Here is a 21,199-nt window from a genome sequence, read left to right as displayed (position 1 = left end):
TTTTTTTTTTTTTTGAGATGGAGCCACGCTCTGTCCCCCACGCTAGAGTGCAGTGGTGAAATCTCAACTCACTGCCACCTCCGCCTCCTGGGTTCAAGCGATTCTCCTGTCTTGGCCTCTCGAGTAGCTAGGATTGCAGGTGCCCACCATGGCCAGCTAATTTTATATTTTAGTAGAGATGGGGTTTTGCCACATTGGTCAGGCTGGTCTCAAACTCCTAACCTCAGGTGATCTGCCCACCTCAGCCTCCCAAAGTGCTGGGATTACAGTCGTGAACCACTGCACCTGGCCATGCATAACTTTTGACTCCCCAAAACTTAACTAGTAATAGCCTACTGTTGACTGGAAGCCTTACTGATAACACAGCCGATTAACATATAATGTATGTTATGCGTATTATATACTGTATTCTCTCAATGAAGTAAACTAGAGAAAAGAAAATGTTATTAAGAAAATCATAAGGAAGAGAAAATATATTCACTGTTCATTAAGTGGAAGTGGATCATCACAAAGGTCTTCATCCTCATCATCTTGGTGTTGAGTAGGCTGAGGAGGAAGAGAGAGAGGAAGGGTTGGTCTTGCTGTCCCAGGGGTAATTTTTGTTTTCTTTTACCCTATTAATGGTTGTATATTTTTTTAGAGACAGGGTTTTGCCATGTTGCCCAAGCTTGTCTCAAACTCCTGAGCTCAAGCAATTTGCCGGTCTGAGCCTCCCAAAGTGCTAGGATTACAGGCATGAGCCACTGGACCCGGCCTAGATATTCTTTGTCATTAAAATTTGCCCCAAGACGAAACAGATTTTTTAGGTTAATTCATATCTCTCACCTTGGACAGCTAAAGGAGCCAATCAGCACTTTCTACATCCTGCTCAGAATTTCTTTAGCCAGGTCTATAAATTCATTGACACATTTTCTATCCTCCACATTAGTGCAGGTAACAGTGTTACTAAACTTTCCACTGCTACATAATGCCAGTAATCTTCTGACTAGCCTTTCTCTAGACTCCACTACACCATCTCGTCCACACCCTTTTAATTTCCACTTGCTTCCCAGTCCCAACGCCAGTATCATATGTTTTAAATTATATTATAGCAATACTCTACTGCCAGGTACCAATTTTTTTTTGTTATTGCTGGATATCAAACCATCCCAAAATTTAATGGTTTCAAACAATAATCATTTATTATTTCTCATAGTTCTGAGGGTGAGCTGGGTCCAGCTGGGCAGTTGTTCTACCACATGTGTTACTGACTGGAGCCATCCTATCCCACTGCTCTGCAGTGCCATCCTTGTCATAGGTCAAGTGTCCATATGTATGTGGGTCTGTTTCTGGAATAATTGCTCTGTTCCATTGGTTTATTTGTTTATTCTTGTGCCAATATCTCATGCTGTTATTTACACTAGCTTTATTTATTTATTTATTTATTTATTTATTTATTTATTTTTGAGACGGAGTCTCACTCTGTCGCCCAGGCTGGAGTGCAGTGGCCAGATCTCAGCTCACTGCAAGCTCCGCCTCCCGGGTTTACGCCATTATCTCGCCTCAGCCTCCCGAGTAGCTGGGACTACAGGCGCCCCCCATCTTGCCCGGCTAATTTTTTTTTTTTTTTTTTGTATTTTTTTAGTAGAGACGGGGTTTCACCGTGTTAGCCAGGATGGTCTCGATCTCCTGACCTCGTGATCCACCCGTCTCGGCCTCCCAAAGTGCTGGGATTACAGGCTTGAGCCACCGCGCCCGGCCTACACTAGCTTTATAATAAGTCCTGATATCAAGTAGAGTAAGTCCAACCACTTTGTTCTTTTTAAAGTTGTCTTTGCTAGTCTTGACCCTTTGTATTTTCATACACATTTTATAATCGGTTTGTCACACACACACACCCCACACTTGCTGGGTTTTCATGAGACTGTATTGAATAATAGATTAATTTAGAAGAATCAATATCTTCACAGATGTATACTCTTCTTTAGGTCTTGAAAAATTTTGTCTGGATAAACTTTTTAGTATTCTATGTGGAATACTTGTCCCACCTTGATTTATATTAGATTTTGTTTTTGTTTTTGTTTTGGAGACAGGGTCTCATTCAGTTGCCCAGGCTGGAGTGCAGGGATAAGATAACAGCTCAGTAAAACTTCAACCTCCCAGGACTCAAGCAATCCTCCCACCTTAGCCTCCAGAGTAGGTGGGACTACAGGCATGCACCACCATTCCTGGCTAATTTTCTTTAAAAAATTTTGTAGACACATGGTCTTGCTATGTTGCACAGGCTAGTCTCAAACACTCAGACTCAAGCAATCCTCCTGCTTCTGCCTATATTGGATTTTTAAATGCTGTTATAAATGATATGTTGTTGCTTATTAAATGTTGTTAGCATACAGAAAAACAATTGATTCCTGTATGTAAGCCTAGTGTGCAGCAACCTTGCCAAGCTTGTGAATTTATCTGTAGATTCTTTAATATTTTCTACATATAATTATGATAATTATGTTTGTAATACATAACGACAATTTAATTTTTTCCTTTTTTTTTTTTTTTTTTTTTGAGACAGCGTCTCACCTCATCACACAGGCTGGAGTGCAGTGGCGCAATCTCAATTCACTGCAACCTCTGCCTCCCAGGTTCAAGCAATTCTCCTGCCTCAGCCTCCTGAGTAGCTGGACTACAGGCATGCACTACCACGCCCAGCTACTTTTTGTATTTTTGGTAGAGATGGGGTTTTACTATGTTGGCCAGACTGGTCTCAAACTCCTGGCCTCAAGTGATCCACTGCCTTGGCCTCCCAAAGTGCTGGGATTACAGGCGTGAGCCAACGTGCCTGGCCTATTTTTTCCTTTTAAATTATTGAACATTTTATTTTATTTTATTTTATTGGTTTATCACATTGGAAAGATCCTCCAGAATAATGTTAAATAAAGATAGTGGTAGTGAACAGAGAGAAAGTTTTAACATTTTACCATTAGTGTCATGTCTGCTATAGGTTATTGTATTTGCCCTTATTCAGATTAGGAAATTCCCTTGTAGTCCTGGTTTGCTGAGATCTTTTTGTCGTGAACGGGTATTGAGGTTTATCAGAAACACTTTTTGGGCCAGCTGCGGGGCTCATACCTGTAATCCCAGCACTTTGGGAGGCCAAGGCATGGTGGTACATGCCTGTGGTCCCAGCTGAGGCTAAGGTGGGAGGCTTGCATGAGTCCAGGAGGTTGAGGCCGCAATGAGCTAAGATCAAGCTACTGCACTCCAGCCTGGGCAACAGAGCAAGACCCTTTCCAAACAAACAAAAAGAAAACTTTTTGTATATACTGAGATTATCATATAATTTTCTCTCTTTTTTTCTTTTGTTCCTAATGAGAAGTACATTGATTTTGTAATTTCGAACAAAATTTACATAAATCCAACTTGCTGGTGATATATGATCTTTTTTATATACTACTGAGTTTGGTGTTCTAATTTTTGGTAGGATTTATGCATCTATATTTATGGTAATATGCTTGTAATATTTCTTTCTTGTAAAGTCCTTGGGTTTTGGTGTTAAGATTATATAAAGGTTATACCAACTTCATAAAAGAACTTGGGAATCATTCCCACTTTTTCTGTTCTCTGGAAGATTTTGTGTAACTGTAATTTCTTCCTTGAATGTTTGGTAGATACAGAAATCGGTTCCAGGAGTAGGATGTTGCCGTAACAACAGCAACACATTCTATATTATGTGGCATTCCAGTCTGACAGCATGAAATTGTTGTGGAAGACCTGAAAAGATGGCAATCCATGTGATGCAGTGAGAAAAAGTTGTAAAACTATAGCCTGGAATAGATTAAAGGGCATATTATATACCTAATAAGTTTGTACTGTCTGCAAAGAGGTAGAAAATGAATGCTATTAGAATGAGTTTATTACTACAGGCCACATTTGCCAAAGTACTAGAAGAGATAGAGGAGCTCAGAAAATATTTGGCTGGTTTGCAAGCAGGAATATAAAAGAATTCAGAGAGAGTCTCAAAACTCAGGGATTTGCACAGTTGGAAGGAATAACTGATTCACATCTTCAACTAGTAAAGAAAAAACTGAGAAGAGCTTTGAGCAATAAATGATGCTGAAAACTATGCCTAGGTAAGGACCAGTCAAAAGTATGGTTGTCACACCATTGTTAGGATCTCTGAATGGAACAAGGTGGTACCCAGCCAATACTTTGAGTTGGAAAAACATCTCAAGGAAGGAAGATGCAGGGTTTTGCTTTTTCTAAGGAAGCCTGATAGGCTCAAAATATCTACAGTGAGAGAGAGAGAAAAAAAAAAGTCTCTAAATAATTGTGGCACATAGCACTGCTTAGAATCAAATACATAATTTGGGATAATTTTGAAAAGTTGACATTGTCAAGGGAATCACTGGCATGGTCTAAAAGAGAATGTGATTGTTGGAGACAAAATGATCACTGGGCCCCAGTCTTCTGTAGCTGCATTTCAGGATTGCTATGAATCCTTTCATATGTCGTCCTTCTTTAAGAATGGGACTATCTACTGCAGTTACCCTTTCCTTGTTCTACCATGATATATATTGTTTACAGAGGCAAGGACCAGATAACTTATCTTTTTAGTTCAAAGGCATTTAGATCAAAGGGAGCTATACCTGTATCTATAGAGAGACCCTTGTGAATCGTTCTTAGCTCATGAGCTCTGTGCTAAAAATATTGATGAGATGGAACTTTGGGGTTGTTTTCCTTAAAAATGTGTGTTCTGCATATGGGAAAGGAAAGGAACTGACCCAAAGGGTAAACTATGATAGGCTGTATTACTATTCATGCTGTCATCTAATCCTCTCCCCTTGAGTGTGGCCTGGACCTGGTGACTTGCTTTCAACCAATAGTATATAGTGAAATTGATGGGATGTCCCTTCTGAGGTTAGGTTACAAAGAGACTGTGGCTTCCCTCTGGTGTGCCCTCTCTTGCTTTCTCATTTGCTCACTGCGATGGAAGCCTACTACCATGGGAGATGCCCTATGGAGAGAACCATGTAGCAAGGAAGGCAAGGGAGGCCTCCAGCCAACAGCTGGTGAGCACTGCAGTCTTCAGTCCAACAGAGCATGAGGAATGGAATCCTACCAACAACCACATGAATGAGCTGCAGGGCCTTCAGTGATACTGCAGTCCCTGTAAACACCTCGACTGTAGCCTTATAAGAGCCCTTGACACAGAGGTACTGGTTATGAACTGAAATGTATCCCCTTTCCCCACAAATTCATATGTTGAAGTCTTCACCCCGATTATTATTGTATTTGCAGATAGTGCCTATAAGGAATAAAGGTTAAACAAGGTCATGGGGCTTTAATCTGACAGGACTGATGTCCTTATAAGAAGAGACCAGGTGCAGCTCACATCTGTAATCCCAGTGTTTAGGGAAGCTGAGGTGGGAAGAACCCTTGAGCCCAAACGTTTAAAGTTACAGAAAGCTATGATTTTTATTTTTTATTTTTTATTTTTGAGATGGAGTCTCACTGTCACCCAGGGCTGGAGTGCAGTGGTGCGATCATGGCTCACAGCAACCGCTGTCTCCGGGTCCAAGTGATTCTCCTGCCTCAGCCTCCCAAGTAGCTGGGATTAGCTGGGATTACAGGTGTGTGCCACTATGCCTGGCTAATTTTTATATTTTTAGTGGAGACGGGGTTTCATCATGTTGGCCAGGCTGGTCTAAAACTCCTGGCCTCAAGTGATCCACCCACCTCAGCCTCCCAAAGAGCTGGGATTACAGGCGTGAACCACCGCGCCCAGCTCAGTGAGCTATGATTGCACCACTGCACTCCAGTCTGAGCAACAGAAGCAAGACACTGTCTCAAAAGAAGGAAAAGGAGAAGCAGAAAGGAGAAGCAGAAGAAGGAGGAAGCAGAAGAAGGAGGAAGGAGGAAGGAGGAGGAGGAGGAGGAAGAGGAGAAGGAGAAGGAAGGAGAAGGAGAAGGAGAAGAAAGAAGAAGAAGGAGAAGCAGCAGCAGCAGCAGCAGCAGCAGCAGCAGCAGCAGCAGCAGCAGCAGCAGCAGAGATCTCTGTTTCTGCATGTACATGGAAGAAAGGCCACGTGAGGACATGGTGAGAAGACAGCTGCCTACAAGCCAGGAAGAGAAGCCTCCTCAAACCAACTCTACTGGCATCTTAATCTTGGAATTATAGCCCCTAGAACTATGAGAAAATAAATTTCTGTTGTGCAAGTCACCCAGTCTATGGCAGGTTGTTGTGGGAACCCTGTTAGACTAAGACAGTACCCTCTAAACTGTGCCTGGATTCTTGAACCACAGAAGCTTTGAAATAAGTGTTTGTTGTTTTAAGCTGAAAATTTTGGGAGTAATTTGCTATGCAGCAATAAATAATACAATAGCCTATTTTGTTTTTCTTTATATTCTCTTTGACCTCTGTCCTGAAAAATGGGCAGGTGGAATATCATCTTCTAGTACTTCAAATTCTTACTTTTGGACAGATGCAGTGGCTCACGCCTGTAATCCCAGCACTTTGAGGGGCCGAGGCGGGCAGATCATTTGAGATCTGTGAGTTCGAGACCAGCCTGGCCAACATGGTGAAACCTTGTCTCTATTAAAAATACAAAAATTAGCCAGGCATGGTAGTGCGCACCTGTAATCCCAGCTACTCTGGAGGCTGAGCCAGGAGAATGGATTGAACCCGGGAGGCGGAGGTTGTAGTGAGCCAAGATCGCTCCACTGCACTCCAGCCTGGACAACAGAGCGAGAGTCTATCTAAAAAAAAAAAAAAAAATTAAACAAAATAACAATTCTTATTTTCCAGCCGCTAAAGAAAAAGTCAACCTCCTATGCGCTGATGGAATCATGGTCAGTTTCTTTTTTTTTTTCTTTTTTTTTTTTTTTTTTTTAATTGAGACGGAGTCTTGCTCTGTCGCCCAGGCTGGAATGCAGTGGCGCGATCTCGGCTCACTGCAAGCCCCGCCTCCCGGGTTTACGCCATTCTCCTGCCTCAGCCTCCCGAGTAGCTGGGACTACAGACGCCCGCCACATCGCCCGGCTAATTTTTTGTATATTTAGTAGAGACGGGGTTTCACCGTGTTGGCCAGGATGGTCTCGATCTCCTGACCTCGTGATCCACCCGTCTCGGCCTCCCAAAGTGCTGGGATTACAGGCTTGAGCCACCGCGCCCGGCCTAATCATGTCAGTTTCTAAGTATCATTTCCTGAAACCTTTCCAGTGCTTCCCATTTTCCCAGCTAAGTAAAAAACAACTTTTGTTTAAATTCAGATTTGGGTGAAAGTAGGTAAGAATAGAATAATTGCAATGATTTGAAGTTCATGGGATTTTTGTGTGTATTTGTATGGCTTATTGTATTCACAGATGAATTGTATATATACACATTTAAACACATGAATTGTTATAATTCTGTCTATATGTTATATGTGAATTTCTATAATTATATAATTCCTATAAGGACACTAACATATTGGATATTTCTAGGTGATCTTAATTGCACACCTATTGAAATAAACCTGTAGTTTCCAGAAGTGGAAGAAAATTTGCTGAGACGTCAGCTGGGGATTCTTCCTGAAGAACTCCAGAAATGGAGAGCTTCCACACAAGATTTAGTGCCTGGACACCTTTTAGCAATAAGTCATTAAATACACAGGTAAGTTACATACTTTAAAATAGAACAAGTTTAATTCATAGGGTTAATTTTACTGTGATACATTGGGTCTCATGTTGCCATATTTTAAAGAAAACTTTCTAAAGAATTTAGCTTTTGATTCAGTTTAAACAAAAATAAACTTAGCTTTGTTCCAAAGACAGTCTCTTCTCACACCAGTCCCCATCTCCTACCTTAAGGGAGGCTCCAGATGGCCTCCCTTTCCACTCAGTACCTCCAGGGACAAAATAGAGACCTCCAGGACATACAGTTGCTGGAGACAGGGGAGGCATATGAGAAGGTGCTTTTGGTGGTGGAGGCTGGGAGTGTTCATGCATGTGTTCCTGTGTATTTCTGTAATCCTCTCTCCCCTCCTGTGCCAATTGGATGGTTCCATGTGGCCTGGGGATGCCTCTCCTATTTTAAGGTAATTCAGGAAGTCGTGATTTAATGGCTTATGGTGGCTCTGGCAATAGAGAAGGCGAACTGAGTGCTCAGAGCTCTCATGGGTGCTCTTGTGAGTTCAGCCTCATTCACCGGGAAAGGAGACTAGACCAGGCTGGGGCTAAAGCCTAACCTATGATAAGAACAGTGAGTTTGTTATCTCTATCTGAGCAAAGCTGGACCGAAACCCAGGTTTGGGGGATTCTGGTCCTTAATGTATATCTTCCCTAGAGACATGTCTCTGTTGGCTATTAAGTGATACTTACTTTCATCTTGGTGGGTGCTATGAAGATCCACAGTTGTGAGTTAGTGAAGTTATACCTACCTCAAATGGTCCTGTTCTCACAATTAAATGAGTGTAGCCCGTATATGTTTTCAAGATGAAATGTATGGACTCTGTTTCCCTAGGCCACATTAGCCTAGGTAGAAACAAGATCCAGGAATCATTACCTCTTTGTTTTCCAGAGGCCCTTCTTGGGCCCCTCTATAATTACATCCTTGCCAGTCTTTCCCATCAGCCCACCCAACAGGTCTGGGCCTGTCAGTATCCCTGGGTAAAAAGTTTAACCTGAAAGGAGAGACCTTTCTCTCTATATGTGAAAGCGCTGTGTGAACTGTAATGCACTCTGCAAATATTAGCAGTGAGGTTGCTGGTAGATTGTCTAAAGATTGCTTAGCAATTAAAAACATTGAACTGTAGAGCAAAATGTCACTTCCTCCCCTCCCCCTTATAGCTCTTTCAGGAAAGAGTGGCTCTTATAAGTCATTGGTTTGACCTCTGGACTAACAAGCAACGTCAAGAATTCTTACTCACGATTTTTTTAAGATGCACTAAATCACAGTTAAGGTAAGTGTAGCCTAATGATGTAATTAACATTGATTCTTAAAGAAAACCATACATAAATGTTTATATAACCTTTAAGAGATGTTTTGTTCCTAGGGGAAAAAAAACCAGGCAATTGATATTTTAAGGTTTATAAACAGACTCTTCCAGTGCCTGCTTTCTCCTTTTCTCCTTGAGGCTAAAGTGGAGCTGTGGGGGGATTTAACGCTTTCATACTACGGTGGGACTGTTTCATGTTGGCAAAAACACAATGGCTTCAGTCAGTGAATTTTTAACATTCTCTTAGCATATTAAATTTTCCTTGGAACCATCAGACAGACAATATATTGCAAATGGATATCTGGGACATAGGTAGGCAAAATCATTAAATAAATGGATGGATCTAAAAAATATATGACAAGTGACAGTGGTTGAAACATTTAGGAATATGAGCAAGACTTATACAGCCCTAGTCAAGGATTGCCAAGAGGGTTCTCTTTCTTTTTCTTCCCCTTCCCTCATGTTATATCTGTAATTTACTTTAAAACACTCAGCACAGACAGTGTGACATCTGTGAGTTGAAGTTATGCCCAGGGTCAGCTCATGTTCTGGTCAGGAATGAATACCCTAGGAGTCATTAGCCAGCTCTAGTTTGGAAGGTCAAAATACCTGAGTTATCAGATACTTTACTAATTAGCATAGCAAATATCAGGCATTTTTCTCAAAACAACCTGTGGCTTGTTAACTAGCCAGACGAATGTTAGAAACGGATTCTCTTTTGTGAAGTTAAAGGTATTCAAGATATGTGTGGACTGACCGAAATATTCTAGAGAGCCCTCCAGCTTGCCTGGGTGTGGCTGAAGAATCCAGCCTGGCTGGTAGCGGGTATGTGGCAGGATGGTTTTCCAGCCTTCAATGCCAAATAAATGGCCTTATGTTAGTCTGGAGGATTTCTGGTAGCCCACGGCCAACAATGAGGGTACAAATAATAGAATACTGTTTCTGAAACATTGTTCTTTCGAATGAACCTTTTACCCAGAGGAGAGAGAGCTGGGACTTCATCAGGCCTACAGAGGAGACTGTGTGAAGTTGTTTGGGCTTATTTACTAATGTTTGTTTAGAAAAACTCTAAGTATGGCATCATTTGATGTTAGGTACTTTCACTAGAACTTGGTGGTGAGGTTGCAGGAGAGGGTAACCTTCGGATGTCTTAGATAGCCCGCAAAAGTGTCTGGGAGTTGTGCATGATCAATTGGCATATTTTAGGTGGAGCACTTGCTTCTTGTTCTTTCTTACGTATTTTCCTGCCAGTCTCTTTTGATCAGTCATTTTTTCTCTCCTCCTCATGTGTCGGCTACTCCTGCATCTGTGGGTACAAAGCAGATTGTTAATGGACTCTCCCAGTGGAGTCACTGGAAGGAGACAGGCATCTTCCTGGCTCTGTTGAAAGAGGCTGCAAAGACAGGGCACGGATAAATAGGCCCTTCAGTCAATGTTGAAATATCAGGGGGAAGAGACATTTTATGATAGTCATTGGCTGTGTTTCCTTTTACTCCAACTTTGCAGTTTTCAAGATAAGAAAATAACAGATCAGACGTCACATTTATAACCACTTTGTGTGTCGTGTTCTAGGCTCAGGTATCATAAACCAGGCAATTTTAGTCATGACCACTGGAGGTCATTAGAGATCTTGTGGTATATTTTGAAGCAGCTTAATTTAGGCCTGGCATTTTGTCACTGGAAATTGCATCCTTTGTCTGGTAACTGAATTTTTTTTTCTGAGACAAAAATATAAAACTAACCTGTTCAGTGAAAGCATTTTTTTTTTTTTTGGATAGCAGTAGCATTTCTTCAGAGAGCAGACTGTATTTCACAGTTCCATGAAATTCCATGATCATAACCACATGTTTAGACCATTTCATCAGCCCATAAAGAACCCCCCGACCCATTAACAGTAACTTCTCATCTCCATCCCTCTAGATCTGGGCAAACAAGAATTTACTTTCTGTCTCTATAAATTTGCCTATTCTGGACTTTTCGTGTAAATGGAATTAGACAGTATTGTGGTCTTTTGTGACTGGCTTCTTTCACATATTATAGTGTTCTCAAGGTTCATCCATTTTGTAGCACGTATCAGTACTTCTTTCCTTTTTGTTGCCAAATATTATCCCATTGTATGGATATGCTATATTTTATTTATCCACTCATCAGATGATGGACGTATGGACTGTTTCCCATCTTTATTTATAATAATTATTATAAATAATGCTGCTATGAACATCTGTGTCCAAGTTTTGCATAGGGATATTTTATTTCTCTTAGCTATACATATAAGAATGGAATTGCTAGGTCCCATGGTAGTACAATCATTTTTAATTATTAAGCATTTCTTTTGAATCATTTATTCCTGTAGTCTTGCCTACCCAATAACTGTAAATAAGCTTGTTAATAAATGAAATAAATTAGCATTATTTGAATGCTTGAAATCTTTATAAGTAAGCTAGGCTATATTTGTGCAATACCTTTCTTTCAAGGTAGAGAGACCATTGTTTTAGATGTTTTGTTTTATAATTTCCAAATAATTTTTGTTTTAATTCAGTTATAAACAGGGTATTGCAATATTGGTGGGAACTGTTATCACAACTGTCTTAAAAAAAATTCTTAATCTCTATGAGATATATTCAAATATCTTAGAGTTTTCTTTCCTGTCCTAATAAATATTCCCTATTGTTAAGTTTTAAGATGATTTCCTAAGTGGAATTTTATGATATTTAAGACATTTTTTTAAAGGTTCAGCTTCTTAAACCATCCTTCTGGCAAATTCTCCTTCTCACCACAACTAAAATGTCCCTTCTCCTGGGAAGCCTTCTCTGCTTGTCTTTCATGCCCAGCAACTTTATATCTCAATTGTGGCTTTTCCTCAGTATGTTATGGCCCCGTGTCATCCACATGACTAATGGTTTCCAGTGATGTCTTTCCCCTACCACTTGACTAGGTTGACCTTTCCTGTGACTCCTTAAAGGAAACTGGGTTGCTTGTGTCTGTTATGCTTGGAGACACCTATGAGGAGTCTGAATCAGTCTCCTTGCCACACTAGTTTAACCGGTTTTGAATTGCCTCTGCTTAGTGCCTAGTAATTCCTTAAACAAAAGCCTTTGGTTTCAGAGCCGGAGCTGCTCAAACTTGCAGCTTTCCTCGGTGGGTGGGGCAGCATCCATGCAACTGCATTCCCTAGAGGGGGAATACATTGATCCAGGTGTGTATGTGCGTGTTTGTGTGTGTGTGTGTGAGATAACAAACAGCCCATGAAGGATTCGCTCTCGTCACTTTTCTCCATCAGAGCAGACTCGAAATGGGGTTGGAGGGCAGAAAAATGTATCTACCAAGGTGTATTAAGAGAGAACAGCCCCGACTCCCACTTCCATTCTTCCTATGCAGCCTGCAAGGGCTCACTTGAGGACGTCTGTCTCAGCTGTGATCTGTGAGGCAATCTGGTGCGCAGTTTTTCAGAGACAACATACTCCTAGGTTAATTTTAAATATAGAACAGCCACATCACTCTCAGTTACTGAATGTCCATTCAAAAGGAGAATATTTCTGTGTGGAGATGGTGAAGATGTTAAAGAAAAAAAACATGGAATGAAACTTGATGAAGACAGTAAAGCAGACGTTATTGAGAACCATGGAGATAGCAGATAGCTATAGGGACTGCTGCATGGGGTCAGGGGAGAGAGATTGGGCTCAACTTCAGATGCAGCATGGACAAGTGGGAACGGATAGCCAAGGAGCAGGCTGGGGCTCAGTGGATGGAAAATTACTCAAGGAAACATCAGGGGTAAGCGGGGATCTGAATACACTGACCCAACAGGACTCTTGCTGAAGACAGGCCAGGGTGCTCAGACAACACCTGGGGGAGGGTGGAGGATGAGGAACCTGATAAGATATCCAGGGTGGGGGTTCTTCCTAAACTGACTTAACAGGGCTCTTTACTAAAACAGAATTTTATAAGGAAGTGCACAGGTGGGTCAAAGGGAAGTTTCAGAAGCTTGACTGAAGTTTGGTCAAGCAGAGAATCTTTGTCAGAGAGGAGAGGGGAGTACTCAAAGTGAAAGTGTACACTTGTATCTGAAACGACTGTTTTCTAAATATCCAAGGCAAGTCTGGAAATTCAAGTCATCTTGACTTCCTTCTCCTCCGCCCAGTATTCTGCATATGTTCCTGCCCTTCTACACACGTGGGCTGGTTAAGGACAACCACATGAAATATTAGCATTTGCAATTGGGATGGTTTTTAGAGGTGAATGATGCTTAAAAAAAAAAAAAGAAACGAAAAGAAAATCATTGAGTTTTAAAAGGAAAAGCAAAAGCAAAGCTCTTCGATTGGATGGATGGAGGGTAGGTTATTGGCCTGTATTAGGCAACATCCACTGGCTTGAAGTTCTCACTCCCATTTTGTGAGTGTGTGGAGCTGCTCTCTCTCCCTTTCTCATGTTGAGCTTCTCTGTCTACCGCTTGACACCACCTGACACTATGTGACATGCAGGACTTGTTTATTTGCTGTCTGCCTACCCCACTAGAATAAGGGCTCCATGACAGCAAAGACTTTGGTGACTCTTTTCATCTCTAGCACTTAGAGCCATACCAGGCACATAGCAGCCACTCAATAAATGCTTGTTGAATGAATTCAGATATCTAAAGCACTCCTAATTCCAAAATGACAAAAGATAATCAGAAAAAAATTTTCATTTGGTAGCTCTCTAGGAGGAAGGAGTTTTTCAAAATCTTCCAAGTTTTAATTTCAAAAAAATTAGCTGGGCATGGTGGAGGGCACCTCTAATCCCAGCTACTCGGGAGGCTGAGGCAGGAGAATCACTTGAATGTGGGAGGTGGAGGTTGCAGTGAACTGAGATCGCACCATTGCACTCCAGCCTGGGCTACAGAGCAAAACTTCATGAAAAAAAAAATTCCAAGCATTAGAATATAGGACATTACTAATACTTAGCATTATTCAAGTTTTCATTATTTAATTCAAGGTGGCTGGAGAAATCTTTCCCCTTGTCTTTCTTCAATTCCTGCTTACAGGGTTAGACACTGTTGATTACTGGCCCAGCCAAGTCATTCCACATTCCTCTCCTTCTTCCTGACAGAAACTCTGATTTTCCCCCCCGGGCATTCTATGCTTCAGGGGTGGCTGGTAAGTAACCCCACCCTACCAAGGGTGGGTCAGGGTTGGACTAAATTCATCACAATCACTGCCTCCCCTGGTTGGTGTCTGCTATAGGAAAGGGCGTGTAGATATTAATTCTGCCCAAGGAGACGTAAGGGTGGACAGTCTTCTTGCTGAAAGAAACTTAAATAAGATTTGAGGATGAACATCTTCTCTTCCGTCCTGCTAGCTGTGGTCACTGTTGTGTGAAAACCAATGCTCACCGCAGTTAGTTATTTGAGAACTATTTTTGGGACAAGCCTGAGGACCAAAGAAAACGGTTGAGGATGGCAAAGTGAAAATATAAGAAATCCTTGATGACATCATTGATTCCTTGAATTTGCTAAATCTGAAGCTGCATTGTTTACAGTGAAAGGAAGAAAAATAGGTTGAGAATGGTCCATAACAGTCCATTTATCTAGTAGTCACTTCTCTGGTCATCTCAACTCTAAATTTTATCTGAGAACCATGAAGGAAAAAACAAAAACCTTTTAGCAGTGAAATAGATTCCTTTTACACACAGGAGAAAGGCCTTCAGACTCTCATGCATAGTCTAAGTATTTAATTAATTTGGGACTTCAATAAAGTGATTCAGAAATGAGTTATACATACTTCTAAGACCACGATACATATGTTCAGTGCTTTGAATTTAATGTCGACATTAGCATTAGGATCTGCTATGATACTTCCTTCTACCAATGGGAAGTTCACAGCTGTTGAGAAGGGATGGTCCCTCAGAATCACTTGGAGTTTGTAAAACAGATAATGAACCTCACCCCTAGACATTCTGGCTCAACACAATGGAATGGGGTGGAGGAAGCTGTTTTTACAAAGTTCCTCAGGTGATCTGGTGTACAGCCAAGGGTCAGACACAGGGGTGGGTGACCTGAAAGCCCCAAGGCTTTTTCCATCTCTTGATTCTACTCCTCCTTGGAGTCAGGAACACAGATCACATGAACTGTCTCGACCCTTCTAGTCTCAGTGCAATGAAACAAAATGATTTGTTCCAGTTCTGTGGGTGCCTTTTTCATTTTGCACTTGTGATGCTACTTACTGGCTTTAGAATGTGTTTCACTGTAGGCAGCCCAAAACTTGACGTGAATAATGAAGGACATATTTTATTCTCACATCATTGAAAACTCCAGATATGGGTCTTCCTGCAGCGGAAGCTTCTTGCAGTGCTTCCGTAGTGAAACCAATGGCTTGTTTCTTCCTGTGCCTGTTCTGCCTCTGTAGCCATGGCTTTCTCCTTCCATTCCCTCAGATGTGTCCCTCAGATGTGTCCAGAAGAAAAAAACATTTGTTTGGGCTTTACTCTGATCGTTCAGACTCGTTTAGGCCCATGCCCATTTCTGGCCACTTGCTGTGCCCAGGGGATTGGCCTATACCTTGATCATATGCTTTTCAGAGCTGTGGTGTCAGCTTCTTTAGAATTATGTACACTGCCAAATAGAAAATGGGGTTATTTCACCAACAGAAGGGTAAGTAAATGATGGATGACAAAAGCTAGTTTCTTCATTTAGCATTGAACAAATATTGACTGAGGACCTACCATGGACCAAGCATTGTTCTGAGTGCATGGGACTCAACAGTGAGCAGAGTGGAAAAGGGCCTGCCCACTACAGTTTATATTCTAGTAGAATAAAACTAAGATAGAAAAAGGGTGAACCCTGGAAGCAGCCAGACATCAAAGCTTCTAGCCCTTTGATGGGGAGGCCGAAAAGGCTCCACTGCTGGTTTTGAAGATGGAGGAAAAGGCCATGAGACAAGGAAGGCAGGCAGCTGCCAGGAGCAGGAAAAGGCACTGGGACTGACTGCAGCCCAGAGAAAGTGACTTGAGACGTCTGACCTCCAGAACCATAAGATCAGTCTGTTGCTTTAAGCCACTACGTTTGTGGTAGCTTTGTTTACAAATTTGTTAGAGTAGCAACAGGAAACTATTATAAGCAGTGATTTTCTTTTTCTATTTTTCAACGTTTATTCTTTTTTCAATTCTTATTTTAATTTATACACATTTATTTAGCCCCAGCCATGCTGCAAGCACTCTGCCAGTTGCCAGGGACAGAGCAGTGAACAAGACAGTAGTGGAGACAGACATTATATGGTGAAGGAGGCCGGGTGCAATGGCTCACACCTGTTATCTTAGCACTTAGGGACAGAGGCCAGTGGATCACTTGAGCTTAGGAGTTCGAGACCAGCCTGGGCAACATGGTGAAAACCTGTCTCTACTAAAAAATACAAAAATTAGCTGGGTGCTGTGGTGTGTGCCTGTAGTCCCAGCTACTTAGAAGGCTGATGCAGGGGAATTGCTTGAGCCTGGGAGGTAGAGGTTGCAGTGAACTGAGATTATACCATTATACTCCAGCCTGGGCAACAGAGTCAGAGACCCTGTCTTAAAAATAAATAAATAAATAAATAAATAAATAAATAAATGGTGGAGTCTGAAAAAGGACTGGGTCAGCAAGAATAAAAACATAAAACAGCGCTTAGATCACACGATAATGCACATCAAGTGTAAAGGACACAGGTTTCAGCAAAGGTTGTGAGATGGCATTAAGCAGGAGTGCTCAATGAGTGTCAGTCAGCCTCCTAAAGGGACGTGTTTGGGCAGCAGGAATGGTTGTTGAGGAGATGGAGAGATCCTGGCTGTACCCCAGACATGTCACTCTAAAACTCCACTATCATCACTTGATCTGGTTGCCTGCGTTGTTGCCAAAACAGTTTTCACCAGCCACGGGACTCTAACCCACTCTACTGGTTTCAGCTATTTCTGGCTCCACCCCCCAGAACCACATCACCTCATTGGCCCTAAATTATTATGAACACATAGGAAGTCAAACTGCAATTACGTAACAACAATACGTCTGTGTGCATGCATTATGCGTCATTTCCCATGATCCAAGACCAGCGTGGCCAGCCTGACATAACAAAGAAGTAGCTGTGACTGTGAGAAGTGACAAAAGTAATGGGACTTTACCTAGGCCAGAGGGTCAGGGAAAGCTGCTCTGAGGATGGGATATTTACACTGGAGTCTGAAGGACAAGTAGGAGTCAGACAAGCAAAGACTTAGAGAGTGACTGTTCTATCTGTAGGGGACAGGATGTGTGAGAGCCTTGGTTCTTCTTTGCCTGCTCAACACCAATACCAGGCTTTTGTAGAAGCATTAGAAAATACAGATAGTGCCGGGCACAGTGGCTCACGCCTGTAACCCCAACACTTTGGGAGGCTGAGGCGGGTGGATCACTTGAGGTCAGGAGTTCGAGACTAGCCTGGCCAACATGGTGAAACCCCGTTTCTACTAAAAATACAAAAATATTAGCCAGGTGTGGTGGGGGACACTTGTCATCCCAGCTGCTAGGGAGGCTGAGGCAGGAGAATCGCTTGAACCCATAAGGCAGAAGTCACAGTGAGCTGAGATCATGCCACTGCACTCCAGCCTGGGCGACAGAGCAGGACTCCATCTAAACAAAAAAAAAAAAAAAAAAAAAAAAAAAAAAAAAAAAAAAAAAAAAAAGAAAAAAAGAAAAGAAAAGAAAATATAGATAAGTAAAAAGAGGGAAATAGCAATCACCAATAATCCAATGATCCACCACCATATACAGCCTTCTTTTTACACTCCTGTGCATTCGTATGACTATATATGGATCCGATTAGACCAATTATCCAGAATTTTTTTTTCAAAGAAACTTCAATCACTCTCCTTATTGCTTTAGCCATATCCAGTTTTGCTCTCTCGTCCTCTGAAGACAACAGCACATGGTTCTTCATTTCGTTTATATCCCAAACCCGGTCATTAGTCTGTGTGACACTGGCATTCACGAGGAAAACCCACTTCACACTCTGGACACCCAGTTGGTCTTATCACCCAAAATGAATTTTTCTCCCCCTGCCTTAATCAACGACTCCCACAATAAATGCATTACAGTTAATCCAAAGTCACTGATGGAAGCATTCCCTCTTCTCCCAGTTTGCCTGTTCAGCTATCCCCATCTTGATCGCTGTTCTACTCACTGACCTTGCAGTCCACGGGCTCCTCTGCTCTCTGTCAATCAGCCCTTTCCTTGGTATTTAACTTGCCTGATCACCCCATTTAAGGGCCATGGCCTGCCATGTTAGTAATTCACACTCCAATTCTCTCAGCTCTCTTGTTCAAGATTTTTATCACATTCATCTTCCAAAATCCTAGTCTGAATACCTGAACTTTTAAATTTCTCCCCTACATACATACCAGCCACTAAGAATTACTAGAAAAAACCAACAGCAAGGTAGATTGTTTGCTAGAAATTATTTTTTCTTTATTTTGGGAAAATTCAAGTTTAATTAAAACTATAATGATATAGGCCAGGCACGATGGCTCATACCTGAAATCCCAGCACTTTGGGAGGCCAAGGCAGGAGGATCACTTGAGGTCAAGAGTTTAAGACCAGCCTGGCCAACATGGTGAAACCCTGACTCTACTAAAAATACAAAACACAGCTGGATGTGGTGGCAGTTGTCTGTAATTTGGGAGGCTGAGGCAGGAGAACCTCTTGAACCTGGGAGGCAGAGGTTGCAGTGAGCTGAGATCACATCATTGCATTCCAGCTCAGGCAACAGACACTCCATCTCAAGAAAAAGAAAACCAAACTGGCCGGGCGCGGTGGCTCAAGCCTGTAATCCCAGCACTTTGGGAGGCCGAGACGGGTGGATCACGAGGTCAGGAGATCGAGACTATCCTGGCTAACATGGTGAAACCCCGTCTCTACTAAAAAATACAAAAAACTAGCCGGGCGAGGTGGCGGGCGCCTGTAGTCCCAGCTACTCAGGAGGCTGAGGCAGGAGAATGGCGTGAACCCGGGAGGCGGAGCTTGCAGTGAGCTGAGATCCGGCCACTGCACACTCCAGCCTGGGCGACAGAGCGAGACTCCGTCTCAAAAAAAAAAAAAAAAAAAAAAAAAGAAAACCAAACTATACTGATCGAGTTTGGGTATTAGTTCCCACCCAAATCTCATAATGAATTGTAATCCCCAATACTGAAGGGAGATCTGGAGGGAGGTATCTGGGTCATGGGGGCAGATCCCTCATGGTTTGGTGCTGTCTTCATGATAGTGAGCGTCTAAGAGATCTGGTCATTTAAAAGTGTATGGCACCCTCCCCCAACTCCCCCACTGTCTCACTCTCGTGCTCCTGCTTTCTTCATGTGACGTGCCTGCTTTCCCTTCACCTTCCACCATGATTGGAAGCTTCTTGAGGCCTCCTAAGAAACCAAGCAGATGCCAGCACCATGCTTCCTGTAAAGCCTGCAGAACCATGAGCCAATTAAAGCTCTCCTCTTTATAAACTACCCAGTCCCAGCCAGGTGCGGTGGCTCACACCTGTAATCCCAGCACTTTGGAAGGCCTAGATGGGCAGATCACGAGATCAGGAGTTCAAGACCAGCCTGGCCACCATGGTTAAACCCCGTCTCTACTAAAGAAACAAAAAATCAGCCAGATGTGGTGACACATGCCTGAAATCCCAGCTACTCTGGAGGCTGAGGCAGGAGAATCCTTGAATCTGGGAGGCGGAGGTTGTAGTGAGCTGAGATCACACCATTGCACTCCAGCCTGGGCAACAGGGTGAGACTCTGTCTCAAACAAAACAGGAAAAAAAAAATATCCAGTCTGGGATATTTCTTTATAGCAACACAAGAAGGGCCTAACACATATACAAAAATATAAGGGACCTCGGCATATTCAGCACCCATTTTTAATAATTATCAGCTCATGGTTCATATTATTTCATCTATTTCCCTGAAGTTGTAACCACCCTATATACCCTGGGTTATTATTATTTGTTTTGTTGTTTTTTAGATGGAGTCTCGCTCTGTCCCCCAGGCTGAGGTGCAGCAGCACAATCTCAGCTCACTGCAACCTCCGCCTCCCAGGTTCAAGAGGTCCTCCTGCCTCTGAGCCTCCCAAGTAGTTGGGATTACAGGTGCGTGCCATCACACCCAGCTAATTTTTATATTTTTAGTAGAGACGGGGTTTCACCATGTTGGCCAGACTGGTTTCAAACTCCTGACTTCAGTGATCCACCCTCATCGGCCTCCCAAAGTGCTAGGATTACAGGCATAAACCACCACGCCCAGCCCCCGCCCCCGGTTTATTTGAAAGCAAACTGTAGGCATGATGTCATTTCATACTTTAATATTCCAGTACATAACTTTTTCATAAAGGACTATTTTTTAAAATCTAATCACAATTGCATTATCGGCCTGAAAAAATAATTTCTTAGTATAATCAAATGTCTAGTCAGTAATCAATTTTCCTCAATGATCTCATAACTTACTTTAAAAATAATTGCTTTAACTCAGGACCCAGTAAGGTTCACAAATTGCAACTGATTAATATGACTTCTAGGTTTCTTTTAATGTATAGGTTTTCTCTCCTCACTCTTTTTCTTTTCTTCCTTGTCCTGTAGAGTTTCCCACAGTCTATATTTTGCTGATTGTAACTTTCTGCCTCCCCTTTTCCTGAAAACTGGTAGTTTCAGGCCTGATGAAAGTCACATTTGATTTTTTGATAAGAATACTTTAAAGGTGGTGTTTTGTTCTTCCTTCAGAAGCTGGCGAGTTCCAGTGGTTTTTCTGTGTGCTGTTAGATGCCATTGACAATCTTGGCATGGGTCCACTGTTTCATTAGGGGTTGCAAAATGTCGATATACTACCTCGTCATTCCTTTTCTGTTTACTAGTTAGCATACTTCTATAAAGAGAAACTTTCCCTCTTTAATGAGGTGTTTTCCCCTGAGGTAGAGTTCATACAGGAAAGACACATGTTGATTTTATTTACCAATTTTCTAACCAATAGCTTGGTTTTATGCCATCCTCCAAAATTGATCACTGAGTTCTTCATAGTACTATAAACTCATGAACTGAAGTATCTTATGTTTTAATCCATTTCAGTTATTTTCTTATTGGTATTGAAATTGTGTTGTTCCTGGCCAGGGGAGCCTCCTCAAGATAACTCTCGAGTTCTTTTGACATGTTAATTTCTCTTCTTCTTATTTTGAGACAGGGTCTCACTCTGTCACTCAGGCTAGGGTGCTGGCTAAGTTTTTTTTTTTTTTTTTTTTTTTTTTTTTTTTT

The 21,199-nt window shown here is 42.0% G+C and overlaps 1 protein-coding gene across 5 annotated transcripts in view; it reads left to right on the top strand.

Moving 5' to 3' along the window:
- Nucleotides 1-21,199, top strand: part of ECT2L (epithelial cell transforming 2 like) — a 124,173-nt gene that overhangs the window by 14,307 nt on the left and 88,667 nt on the right. For all 5 annotated transcript variants that reach the window (XR_001880846.1, XR_001880847.1, XM_017848982.1 and 2 more), the window contains exons 2-3: nucleotides 7,456-7,624; nucleotides 8,800-8,912. Coding sequence is in view for 3 of the 5 variants with exons in the window: in XM_017848982.1 (XP_017704471.1) it covers nucleotides 7,559-7,624; nucleotides 8,800-8,912 (179 nt within the window). In the remaining 2 variants the exon portion in view is untranslated. The remainder of the gene's footprint in view (nucleotides 1-7,455; nucleotides 7,625-8,799; nucleotides 8,913-21,199) is intronic.

Source organism: Rhinopithecus bieti, unplaced genomic scaffold, assembly GCF_001698545.2.
Source record: "Rhinopithecus bieti isolate Rb0 unplaced genomic scaffold, ASM169854v2 scaffold_31173, whole genome shotgun sequence".
NCBI classification, from domain to species: domain Eukaryota; kingdom Metazoa; phylum Chordata; class Mammalia; order Primates; family Cercopithecidae; genus Rhinopithecus; species Rhinopithecus bieti.
This window is presented reverse-complemented; position numbering and strand designations above follow the sequence as displayed.